The following is a 14,416-nucleotide window of genomic DNA, read 5'->3' on the forward strand; positions in this document are numbered from 1 at the left end:
GTCATCAAATGCACCTCTCTGACAGAATCATATTCTGTATGTATACTCATTTTTAGTGGGATTAAAATTATAGTGGCCTTGACAGTGAAGTAAGAGTGCTAATTCATGGTTGCAATAAAATATAAAAATTCCTATTCAATCATTATCAAACAAAAAACAAGCGCTAAATCATGATCATGCCAAATAGCACATCAGCTTCGAATGTGCTATATTTTACATACAGAAAAATAAGTAAACATTGTGGTAAGTCATACATTAATTTGACATTACATCTTCACACGGATATGCAGATTTACAAGTGTATTTCAGGATGTATCAATTTCAAAGCAGAAACCCCCCCCAAAGAAATATAAATTAAACAGCTGCACATGGACACTAAACATCTACCTGATTTTGTAGTTCATATTGGTTAAAATCCTCAGGAAATTTGATTTCTGGTAGCCTGAGATTTCCCAGGATTTTCACTCTCTCCATTCCGGTAGGGAGAGGCTTGTAGCACATCTCAAAGAAAATAATCCCCAAACTGTACAGGTCAACTTTCTGTCAAACAAAAGAACGCATAAAACTCTTCATTCATCTATGAACATTATCAAAGCCTAGTGTTTCAAGGAATAGATAAGGCAAATCAGAAAAAATTTGGGGGGGTAATTTTTCAATTTTATGTAAGCCAAACTTTTCAAACAAAAATTATTTCTTGTAGAAATAATACACAAGAAATATATATGTTGTGAGGAATTTAACAAAGCAAATCTTTACTGATTGCAAAGATAACCCTCTCACAAATATTCCACATCTGTAGTATCTAGCCTACAAATGTCAATCTCGTTATTAAAGCTGCTGCAGAAATATTATTGGATTAAACTTTCTTTTTGAAGAATTCATCAATGTGGTAAACTTTGGACATTTTACTCACAAACTGAATAAAAGTGTGAAGCACTTTTGTTAACTTAGTAAATAAAATATCCAGAGTTTACACATCAATAAATTCAGGGGTCCGTGTTTGTCCAACTCTCCATTTTGTATTGCTTATAGGAGTTATGAGATTGATCACTGTTTGTTATTTTCACCTTTGATTCTTATAATTCCAATTTGTTCACTGCAATTTCAAAAGTTTCAATAGTTTCTCCGCTGAGTCTCCATACATTACGTTATTTGTTTTCAGGCATGTATGAATACATCATGTTTTTGGATTCATTGATGTGTAAATTCTCAATTAGCTTTATTTTTGTCAATCAAAACAATTGTAATATAAGTAAAATTGGATTCATTTGGGTTTTACTAGATTTTTATAAGATGTATATTAACAAGTTAAGAAGTCCAATTACCTCACAGTATATCCTACCCTCTAACCTGATACCCTGCCCACTAACACTAACCCAATATCCTACCCACTAACACGATATCCTAACCAACTAACCTGATATCCTACTCACTAACCCAATATCCTACCCACTAACCTGATATCCTACCAGCTAACCCGATATCCTACACATTAACCCAATATCTTACACACTAAACCAATATCTTACCCGATATCCTACCCACTAACCCAATATCCTACCCACTAACCCGATATCCTACCACTAACCGAATATCCTTCCCACTAACCTGATATCCTACCCACAAATCCGATATCCTACCCATTAACCCAATCTCCTACTCACTAACCCGATATCCTACCCACTAACCCGATATCCTACCCATTAACCCGATATCCTACCCATTAACCTGAGAGTAGATGATTTTGCTGGCTCCAGTCATCATTTCCGGACTGACATACAGGGCAGTCCCTACTTTCCCAGTTAGAATTCCGTCCCCGGTGTTCTCAGAGTAAGACTCCATATTGTCTTCTGTAGCACTCAGAGTCAGCATTTTCACATCCAGGATATTGCTCTGGTAAAACAAGATGTAGAGTAAGTCATTGTACATGAATATAGCCCACCCCAAACCCCCACTCCACCCCCATAAAAGTTCAAGTATCAAGCAATCAAGAAAACTAATTTGCATAGGTCTAGTGAAGCAAAAATAGAATAAAAAACTTCATCCATCTTTGAATCTCTTATATCTTTATCATAGAACATGTGTTCTGTTTATAAAGAAATCAGTACCTTATTTATAATACTGGTTGTGGCAAGACCAAAGTCTCCAATTTTCACTTGGTCATTGGAGTCCAAAAATATATTGACTGGCTTCAGGTCTCTGTGAATCATTCCCTACAAAAATGTGTAGCATTCACAACATACTGAATACAGCACTGCATTATAGTGTAGCACAGATATATGTAATTATTATGCTAATTGTTCCATCTCTCAAATATTTTTTATGTTACTTGTTCATGAATGTGGGTAAGTCATCTGTCAGATATTTTTTATGTCACTTGTTCATGAATGTGGGTGAGTCATCTGTCAGATATTTTTTATGTTACTTGTTCATGAATGTGGGTAAGTCATCTGTCAGATATTTTTTATGTCACTTGTTCATGAATGTGGGCGAGTCATCTGTCAGATATTTTTTATGTTACTTGTTCATGAATGTGGGTGAGTCATCTGTCAAGATATTTTTGATGTCACTTGTTCATGAATGTGGGTGAGTCATCTGTCAGATATTTTTGATGTCACTTGTTGATGAATGTGGGTGAGTCATCTGTCAGATATGTTTTATGTTACTTGTTCATGAATGTGGGCGAATCATCTGTCAGATATGTTTTATGTCACTTGTTCATGAATGTGGGCAAGTCATCTGTCACATATGTTTTATGTTACTTGTTCATGAATGTGGGTGAGTCCCTCTATGATCTCCCTGAACAGCCTCCACATCCGGTTCATGTCCTGGTACAGACCGGAATCTATACAATTCCTCAAGGTACTCTTCTCACAGTATTCCATCTAACAAACAAAAAATTCATCAACGACCATTACCATTCACAAATCTCCCAACACTGGCCTGAATGTACATATATTGTAGTTTAAAGTTGAACTGACCTGAATGTACAGATATTGTAGTTTAATGTTGAACTGACCTGAATGTACAGATAGTGTAGTTTAATGTTGAGCTGACCTGAATATACAGTTATTGTAGTTTAATGTTAAACTGACCTGAATATACAGATATTGTAGTTTAATGTAGAACTGACATGAATGTACAGTTATTGTAGTTTAATGTTGAACTGACCTGAATATACAGTTATTGTAGTTTAATGTTGAACTGGCCTGAATGTACAGATATTGTAGTTTAATGTAGAACTGACCTGAATGTACAGTTATTGTAGTTTAATGTTGAACTGACCTGAATGTACAGATATTGTTTAATGTTGAGCTGACCTGAATGTACAGATATTGTAGTTTAATGTTGAACTGACTTGAATGTACAGATATTGTAGTTTAATGTAGAACTGACCTGAATGTACAGATATTGTAGTTTAATGTTGAGCTGACCTGAATGTACAGATATTGTAGTTTAATGTTGAACAGACCTGAATGTACAGATATTGTAGTTTAATGTAGAACTGACCTGAATGTACAGATATTGTAGTTTAATGTTGAGCTGACCTGAATGTACAGATATTGTAGTTTAATGTAGAACTGACCTGAATGTACAGATATTGTAGTTTAATGTTGAGCTGACCTGAATGTACAGATATTGTAGTTTAATGTTGAGCTGACCTGAATGTACAGCTATTGTAGTTTAATGTTGAACTGACCTGAATGTACAGATATTGTAGTTTAATGTAGAACTGACCTGAATGTACAGATATTGTAGTTTAATGTTGAGCTGACCTGAATGTACAGATATTGTAGTTTAATGTTGAACTGACCTGAATGTACAGATATTGTAGTTTAATGTTGACAGTAGATTCATCTCCTCCATTCACATTTTTGTTCTCTCCATCAACCTGCAAACAGTCAGACAATACCATTAAGGAATGCAAGTAATTTTTACTTATATCATACAATACATAGTAAGTTGGGGCAATTCATGCATTATATACCACAAAGAAGAAAAGAGTATAAACTGTCTCAACTTACTTTATTTCATATAAAATGAGAAAAAATTACTTTCATTCCTTATAAATTAAATTAACGGTAAAAAAAAATGGATTTGATGTAATTTGATAAGCAATTACAAAGAAAATATTGATTTATTTATGACGCAGAGCAATACTATGAATTTATTTTATGACGAAGAGCAATACTGTTGTAACAGAGGACCCAAATGCATTGGAACCTTGAAGGAAACTTTGTTTATATGATATAATTTTTAAAAGTCAAATAAACCAATGAAAATTGTGTTTTCCATGTTAAATTCAATCATTTTCTCATACTGCTAAACCATGACCAAGGTCCTCCCAATGCCAAACAAATACAAAGTCTTTTACATGTATATATGAATTCAGGCCATGGTGCCATTTTGTGTTTTACCAGATCTGCAGATATATCTTCATTATCAAGGCTCTGAATGAACACCACGTCTTCTGACATGTCAGCCAGCCTCCTGGTCAATAATCCAAAATACTCAAGTTAATGAACAGCATCTGCACACATCCTCATCATTCTCCACACATCCTCATCATTCTCCACACATCCTCATTCTCCACACATCCTCATCCTTCTTCACACATCCTCATTCTCCACACATCCTCATCATTCTCCACACATCCTCATCATTCTCCACACATCCTCATCATTCTCCACACATCCTCATTCTCCACACATCCTCATCCTTCTTCACACATCCTCATTCTCCACACATCCTCATCATTCTCCACACATCATCATCCTTCTTCACACATCCTCATCCTTCTTCACACATCCTCATCATTCTCCACACATCCTCATCCTTCTTCACACATCCTCATCATTCTCCACACATCCTCATCATTCTTCACACATCCTCATCCTTCTTCACACATCCTCATCATTCTTCACACATCCTCATCCATTCTTCACATATTCTCATCATTCTTCAGATGATAGTAACTTTGTGATATACTTCATATGAATATTGTATAAAGTTTCGAAATGGACAATTTAATTTAGGTAGTGAATTTTCTTTAAAAGATAGAGAATTATAAACTTCACATTAAACAAGATTGTTTAGGCCAGGATCGAGGGTAAGCATGAAAAATCCATTTGGTCATATAAATGTAATATTTTTTATCTTGTAGTTTTTAAATGGACAAGAAATGATTGGTAATATCCTATGACTAAACAAATCTATAACAACAGCACTATAATAAAGGACAATTAATCTTGTTACATTGAAAATACCTATAGGGGGCACATATAGGGGCATGGGAATAGAGTTATGATATTATAACATGTGGTGAAATGTCTCTCACAGAAAGGATGTTCCGAACACGTCCGCCTCGTCCTCTTCCTCCGAGTCCCAGCCCGGGTTGATGATGGCCGAGTAGGACCGGCTCCATTCAACAGATTCCTCCACTGTCTGAGGAGCCAATCTCTCTATGTTGTCAGTCATGTCCAGGCTGTTGTGGAGCTTGTCTGGAGTTTTAGGGGTGGACTTTGGAGTGGTGCTAGCTGAACTGGAGCTCTCACTATGAGCTGGGTCATCACTCACCTCAATCCACGAGTTAAAATATCTGAAGGAAATCATTATTAATGTCGTTACATACTGTTATCTCAGAAAGAAACATCAACAGGGCATCTGTTCAACCAAGCATTCTACAAAGTCACTAATTACCTGACCACATTTTCATGGTTGAGTCTTGACAAAAGTTTAACTTCCCTAGTTATTTTCTTGTTGAATTGCTTGCTCTTGGGGTTTAGTGGAATTCTTTTGATGGCGTAAAACCTTCTATCCAATTTATTTCTGACCTAGAATGGATAAAAATCAATTCATCATAGATGTATATGCAGGAAAATCCATCTTGTGTTTGGGTCCAGTTTAATCTTAAATGTATCTTTACCAGCAAGTTTATCACAATAACCAGGTGCCCTCACAAGATAGTTGATGTAGTAAAACAAAAACCTAATGAGATGTTTCCATTACATGCATTTACATCTAGCTATGAGAATTATCTTTATCATTTGTATATTTCTTACATATTCTTTATAAATGCTGCTGATTTAAAACATCACAGCACCATTCCTGAATAAACAAAATACAGTAAAACATCTTTACAGTGAAGTGCTGGGGACAAACAATTTTGATTTGTTAACTTCGTTTTAGAACAGGGAATAAAAATCACTTCACTGTACATGTGAATTCATGGTAAGAATGTTTGCTGTAACCATGTTTTACTGTCTTGGCTATGTTGCTGCAGCACATGTAATACCACATGATCTGGTTGCTGCAGCACATGTAATACCACATGATCTGGTTGCTGCAGCACATGTAATACCACATGATCTGGTTGCTGCAGCACATGTAATACCACATGATCTGGTTGCTGCAGCACATGTAATACCACATGATCTGGTTGCTGCAGCACATGTAATGTCAGATGATCTGGTTGCTGTAGCACATGCAATGTCATGTGATCTGGTTGCTGCAGCACATGTAATGCCCAGTGATCTGGTTGCTGCAGTACATGTACTGCCAGGTGATTTGGTTGCATCTACTGAGGATTGAGAATGTCTAGGCTTATAGTTTCACACAATGATCCTTCATTACCTTTATGACATCACCAAATCCTCCTTTACCCAGAGACTTAAGGATCTCAAACTCATTTGTTAGGCGAGACTGTCCACTGGCCTCATACGGAGTAATTAAGGGTTGCTCCTCATCGGAGAAATCATCATCTGCAAGACAGCAAAGCAAGATCTACAGTCAAACACTTACACTGGAAACACAGGACAGCAGAACAAGATCTACAGTCAAACACTAACACTGGAAACACAAGACAGCAAAGCAAGATCTACAGTCAAACACTTACACTGGAAACACAAGACAGCAAAGCAAAATCTAGTCAAACACTTACACTGGAAACACAAGACAGCAAAGCAAGATCTAGTCAAACACTTACACTGGAAACACAAGACAGCAAAGCAAGATCTAGTCAAACACTTACACTGGAAACACAAGACAGCAAAGCAAGATCTACAGTCAAACACTTACACTGGAAACACAAGACAGCAAAGCAAATTCTACAGTCAAACACTTACACTGGAAACACAAGACAGCAAAGCAAAATCTACAGTCAAACAGTTACACTGGAAACACAAGACAGCAAAGCAAGATCTACAGTCAAACACTTACACTGGAAACACAAGACAGCAAAGCAAAATCTACAGTCAAACACTAACACTGGAAACACAAGACAGCAGAGCAAAATCTACAGTCAAACACTTACACTGGAAACACGAGACAGCAGAGCAAGATATACAGTCAAACACTAACACTGGAAACACAAGACAGTAGAGCAAGATCTACAGTCAAACACTTACACTGGAAACACAAGACAGCAAAGCAAAATCTACAGTCAAACACTTACACTGGAAACACAAGACAGCAAAGCAAAATCTACAGTCAAACACTTACACTGGAAACACAAGACAGCAAAGCAAGATCTACAGTCAAACACTTACACTGGAAACACAAGACAGCAAAGCAAGATCTAGTCAAACACTTACACTGGAAACACAAGACAGCAAAGCAAAATCTACAGTCAAACACTTACACTGGAAACACAAGACAGCAGAGCAAGATCTACAGTCAAACACTAACACTGGAAACACAAGACAGCAAAGCAAAATCTACAGTCAAACACTTACACTGGAAACACAAGACAGTAAAGCAAGATCTAGTCAAACACTTACACTGGAAACACAAGACAGCAAAGCAAGATCTAGTCAAACACTTACACTGGAAACACAAGACAGCAAAGCAAGATCTAGTCAAACACTTACACCAGAAACACACAAAGAATGAATATTTAGAGTGCCTTTATTTCATTATCTACCACAGTAGTGTGTTTTTGTGTACATCTAAAAATCTACCATATGTCACTAGTACATAAATTCACAGATCACTGGATTTTATGTCTTGCTCAACTATGAAAACAATGAAAATCAGCATTCAACAAATGCTAATGAAATCACAGTATCATTTATATGTATAATGATATTAGACATTCTAAGAATGTGAATTTGACAGATAAGTTACTTGGTTTCTCATTATTCTTTAGTTTACAGACATTTTTGTCCATGATTGTCTCCAGAAACTACTCAGAGAATTAAGATGAATTTTTTTACAATTAGGGTAATGGTATCTCATTTCTAGTTGTGCCGATTAAATGTCAATTTGCATAAACGTGCATGCACATACATTTAAATTTTTAAAGGTAAATTAAAATAATTATAGGATAAATTTTTTTTTTATTGAAATGGTTTTTGTACTTTCATATCAAGAATAAAAAATCAATGCCCAGCAAACGTTAAACTTCATGCATTAATGTCGGTTTACTTTTTAAGTACATTTGTACTTGTATTATACACCTATGATGTAGATATCTGTCCATTTTGTTCATTCAATGTACAACGACCACATTTCATATCTAGTAAATAGATTGTGGGATTTTTGTAATCATGGTATAATTTTGAAGGGTTCATCAAATAAAAATAATCCACAATAGAAATTTTCAAAATTTTGTTTACTGCTTGATTTATTTCACCAAGATTTTTAGAATGAAGTCTATGGAAAGAGCATGTTTTATTTTAAAAGAATATATATTTTCATATGAATCTCTTTGAAGAAAGTTACATACACTTTCTCTTTATGAAAATATGAAATAAAAATTAACCATTTATAAATAATAGATAAAAAAATTAACCATTTACCCCACATATTTTTAGAAAATCACATTTTTCTTATTTTCATAAAGGGCAGATAACTCTTCAGAAAAAAATCTCAAGTGCAAAAAGGTCAGCTTCTAATCATTTACCAGTCATGTGAATTTCGTCTACTTCACTTTCATCATTATTTAACAATAAACATTTCTTTTGATTAAAATCCTTCAAAATTGTTCATTATCCTTTCATTATACATTGAAAACCTTAGTATTAGCAAATTGTGCATGCTGGTCAGTGAATAAATTGATATTGATCATATTAAAATTCTAAAGGGACATATGTACTAATAATTAGATTGTTTTGTTTCCACACTAACATGATTAATGTTTCTGTAATGGCGATATATAATAATTTATGCAAACTATCTGATATCACCCCAGATGAAAAAAATAAGTTGGAATTTCAAGTAATCTTGATTAATTTAAATTTTGGACATTTTCAGTTGACCTTATTTGTATATTGTATGAATTGAGCATACCTTCTTCACATGTGAGTTTTGACATCAAGTTCATCATCCGTACAATATTGGAATAATCAGACTAAATTCATAATGCTAGATCATGTGTAAAACACTAAAGGGTAGGTAGATATGCACAGATCCAACAATTGCTGGAAAAGTAGCACATGGTATGTTAATAAGACAGTCATGTGGTCAGCACTCTGCTCATTTTCCAAAGAAAGCGTGTAAAAAGACAGGCTGTATTTTGAAACTATTTTCATTTATATCTCTACAACCATTGATTTGTATGCATATGTATTTTTGGTTTCATTTTATTCACAGAATACTAGGATAGTATTGACATCTTTATTAAAATTTAGCATAAAAATTGGAGCATATGTACATGTATCTTTGAAATATACCTACAACATTATTTTCAAAATATTTCATTGAAGAAAAGAGTGTAATATCTTCCTACGATTACATTGATTTCAAAATATTTCATTGAAAAAAAAAATGTAGACCGATTACAAAGTCATTGTACCAAAAGACCATTGTACATGCATGCATGTTCAGACAAAATGATATTCACACATCTACCGCATACAAATGCTATACTATTGTCCTAAAAGGTTTCATCTTAATCACTTGTGTAGTTTCTCAGAATACTCATCGACAAAAAAGTCACAAAAAGAAAGAAAAAAGAATACTAGTAATAAAAAGAAACAGAGAAAAACCAATATGTTCCCAAAATACTTTTGGGGAATACAGTTAAATATAAATACATGCAAAAAAGTACATGAATATTTGGTGTGGATTTAATTTTTTTCATAATTTCAGTGAATTTCAATATAGATAATAAAGTGCACTGCCACGGCACATGATACGCCCGTCACATACTGTTAACATGAACATATCACCATGAAGAGATAGGTATGCATGGAACCAAATGTCAACCTTCCTTTAAGAATCTTACCCACTTTATGGCCTCATGTGACATTGCTTCAAATATTGATAATGTAAGCTTAATGATTTTTAAAAGGATATAAAAACATTTTCCCAAATGTTTTCAATGAAATGATTAAAGTGCAAGATAGCCCTTTATCCAAGCAAACAACTTACAATAAATGGGAGTACTCAAAAAGGTTGATTTATTCAACATATCAAAAAATACATATATCAGTATCTGCCTTTGTCAAATCTTCAAGTATAAAAGTAAAAAATGCATGGTGATGTCAATATAAATAAATATAGATTAAAAACGGTTATTTCAAACACTGGTGCATCTCCTATGGTGTAGTTATTCATTAGAAAAAAATAATACATCATATATTTCTCAACTGGTTGTGTTAGACTTGAGAAATGCACATCTGCAGCTTTGCTCATTGTATTTTAAGGAATGAAGAACAATGCACAGCGTAATAAAACATCAAACATTAGTCATTATGTTTATTCTTAGACTGTAAAACTGTCATCTTAGTGAGACATGACAATCTGCACCTTGTTGTTGAGATATAAAATAAAAATATATTTTACAATATCATATTAATTCTTAAACTTTATACCAAATCAACTTTCAAAGTAATGGCTACCAATTAGAACTGTTCTAAAATTTGACAGATCAATTAGAAGGCCAGATTCCTCTGCCCAATTCCTGATTGCAAGAGATATAGATAGCACCTCCTTGATCAGATTGCTGTAACAGAAATCTTCTAAACTCATTAATTAATCTGTAATTTGACAGAATGCAATTTTTCTGTTAGCAAAATGCCTCCTGAATTGCTTGATAATTACACCCACGGGACAAGGGAAATTTCTCTTGTTACTGACACAAAAGAAATAATTTGTTTGTTATATACTGCTGTATAGTACAGTGTATATAATGAAGAATGTGTAGTTTCTTGAATTAACATTTTTTAATATGGTTATTGCAATACTATTTCATCTGTTCAGATTTACACAAATGCCCAATCTGCAGCTTTGTTCATTGTATATCTTTTTTCTGAACAATAACAAAACATCAAAATACTAATCATTAAAATAGGCCTTTATACATATTGCAACCATTTGTTGTCTTAGTGAGAAATGATACTCTGCATATAGGTTGCTGAGAAAAAAAATTAAAAATTATATAGTACAATGTCAAATTAATTTTGAAAATAAAGACTAACCACAACAAACAAATTCACTTTCACAAATAATTTCTGATATATCTGCAATTAAGAGGCTAAGATCTCTCTGCCCAATTCCCTAGAGATAAAGATAACACCTGCTTGATCATGTTGATCAGAGATGCTCTACACAAAACTCATTAATTAGTCTTGTCAAAATGCCCTTTGCATGCTACTCCCATGGGACAAGTGGAATTTCTCATGTTATTGTTAGAAACAAAGGAAACATTACATAGGCTAAAAAAAGCTGTACAGTATATCATAAAAAAAATATGTGTTTTCTTGATGTAACATTTTTGAATGAGGTTTTCTACAAAACTCTTATATGAGTAGGGATTGTACCAATTATAACATACTTTTTTCAAAAAATCACTTCAACTAAATGTCACAATGACCTTAAAGTACAGTGTGACACACCTTCTACCTAAGATGCATAAGTTGACCAAGTTTCATGATTCTAGATCAAATAGTTTTCAAGTTATGAGCCGGACAGGGTTTTACCATATTTGGCCATATCTTCTTAATTAAAAGTCACAGCGACCTGGTTTTAATGTGCGACACACCTTCTACCCAAGATGTATCAACTGACAAAGTTTGATTATTCTAGGCCTTATAGTATTTAAGTTATGAGCCGGACACGAAAAAGCTAACAGACGGACGGACGGACGGACAGACGGACGGACATGAAGGCCATAACATAATACGGCCCGTCTTAAGACGGGCGTATAAAAATGTGAAACATATATATGTCATGTAAATGAACATATAGTGGCGTATTGAAAATCTTTGTACTTTTGTATGAAATTTGTATTTCTTGAAACAAGACTACAATGACAAACTTCATAACTTGTGTTATCGAATGGTGCTTATGCTAAATGTGATAAAATTGGTACAATCCTGAAACAAGATGGAGCATGTTTGTTTCTATTCCAGAGTGGGTTTTTTTCACAAGGGGGAAACTCTATATGAAGACTTATTCATAGAGAGACATAATATTCAGGGGGACTCCCTCCATCTAACCCAGGCCCATTTTTCTGGGGTGGGTGGGAAGGAATTCTATACCGGGGGTGGGGGGTTCTATGCTACTGCACCCCCGCCTTCTGATATCACCACGAGGAGACTTAACAGCATGGATGTAAAATATGTGTGACCCCCGCCTTCTGATATCACCACGAGGAGACTATCAGCATGGATGTAAAATATGTGTGACCCCCGCCATCTGATATCACCACGAGGAGACTATCAGCATGGATGTAAAATATGTGTGAACATATTGACAGAGTAACAAAACGTGATCATCTAACAAACAGTGCTTACTCTGAATGTATCACACACACCCTAATACTCATTACTGGTACTTCAAAGCTTAAAAAAGCAATTTTTAAAAGGAAAATGTGAAGTATAATTTTTTTTGTCTGTTACAGGCCATTAACTATGACATATATCTAATAATCCAATAGTAAGAAAAATGATAAATCAATCCTCTAAAATTAAGAATTAGCCCCCAGCTGCAATGAAGCTGCAAATATTACAGACTAAATAAAACGTGATTTGTTTCGTGATTTCTGTTGACATATATTTACATAACAATGACAGGACCAGGTGTTACCTAGGGTACACATCAGTGTCACATGGTAAACCTGCCTGTGAGCAATAAACGCAGCATTTAATTAAATTATGCAACAGCTGATCACTATCCACAAGCAATCTGAGATCAGTAGTATCTTAATAAGCTGTAAAATAGATTTCTGATAATCACTAAATGTGTCCAGAATAATTTTTTTGTTTCCAAATACCTGCTATGAATTTAAATAAAATCTACAATTGTTTTCAAGGGCAAGTAACCCCCAACAAGTCAATTACTTTCCACCCAGAAACACATAGACATTCATATGGAAATATTCATCTCACCTAGACATTTTGAAAAGTCACATGACTATGTATACCTTGCGAGTCGAGATCCTGATAGGTCTCTGGCCTGGAGATTGGTAGACTGAGAGGAAGAGCCGCTCTGATGAAGCTGTGCTCCAGTAACTGGTGAACAGACCATCGGGTTTTATCATCCTTAATCAGACACCTGAAGGATGAGAAGTCATTACAATCTACAGAATAAGTCACGAAAACATGGAGAGCTCTACGCAGCATCAATGATAAACACAGACCACAGACAGGAATAACAGAGACAGGCAACCCCTTCAGCCACACACTTACCTACTCAGCATCAATGTAAGATACAGACCACAGCCACACACTTACCTAATCAGCATCAATGTAAAATACAGACCACAGCCACACACTTACCTAATCAGTATCAATGTAAAATACAGACCACAGCCACACACTTACCTAATCAGCATCAATGTAAAATACAGGCCACAGCCACACACTTACCTAATCAGCATCAATGTAAAATACAGACCACAGCCACACACTTACCTAATCAGCATCAATGTAAAATACAGACCACAGCCACACACTTACCTAATCAGCATCAATGTAAAATACAGACCACAGCCACACACTTACCTACTCAGCATCAATGTAAAATACAGACCACAGCCACACACTTACCTACTCAGCATCAATGTAAAATACAGACCACAGCCACACACTTACCTAATCAGCATCAATGTAAAATACAGACCACAGCCACACACTTACCTAATGTAAAACACAGACCACAGCCATGTACTTACCTACTCAGCATCAATGTAAAACACATACCACAGCCACACACTTACCTACTCAGCATCAATGTAAAACACATACCACAGCCACACACTTACCTACTCAGCATCAATGTAAAACACATACCACAGCCACGTACTTACCAACTCAGCATCAATGTAAAATACAGACCACAGCCACACACTTACCTAATGTAAAACACATACCACTGCCACACACTTACCTACTCAGCATCAATGTAAAATACAGACCACAGCTACACACTTACCTACTCAGCATCAATGTAAAACACATACTACAGACAGGAA

General features: G+C 34.9%; 1 protein-coding gene across 1 annotated transcript in view; it reads right to left on the reverse strand.

The window, feature by feature from the left end:
* LOC125649082 (eIF-2-alpha kinase GCN2-like) overlaps window positions 1–14,416 on the reverse strand; it is a 71,909-nt gene that overhangs the window by 13,475 nt on the left and 44,018 nt on the right. Inside the window, exons 27-36 of the mRNA XM_048876311.2 lie at window positions 13,367–13,497; window positions 6,634–6,761; window positions 5,701–5,834; window positions 5,339–5,599; window positions 4,419–4,491; window positions 3,815–3,892; window positions 2,763–2,885; window positions 2,109–2,213; window positions 1,729–1,893; window positions 388–540 (exon numbers count right to left, since the gene is read on the reverse strand). Coding sequence (XP_048732268.2) covers window positions 388–540; window positions 1,729–1,893; window positions 2,109–2,213; window positions 2,763–2,885; window positions 3,815–3,892; window positions 4,419–4,491; window positions 5,339–5,599; window positions 5,701–5,834; window positions 6,634–6,761; window positions 13,367–13,497 — 1,351 coding nt within the window. The remainder of the gene's footprint in view (window positions 1–387; window positions 541–1,728; window positions 1,894–2,108; window positions 2,214–2,762; window positions 2,886–3,814; window positions 3,893–4,418; window positions 4,492–5,338; window positions 5,600–5,700; window positions 5,835–6,633; window positions 6,762–13,366; window positions 13,498–14,416) is intronic.

This window comes from Ostrea edulis, chromosome 5 (genome assembly GCF_947568905.1).
Source record: "Ostrea edulis chromosome 5, xbOstEdul1.1, whole genome shotgun sequence".
In the NCBI taxonomy this organism is placed as follows: domain Eukaryota; kingdom Metazoa; phylum Mollusca; class Bivalvia; order Ostreida; family Ostreidae; genus Ostrea; species Ostrea edulis.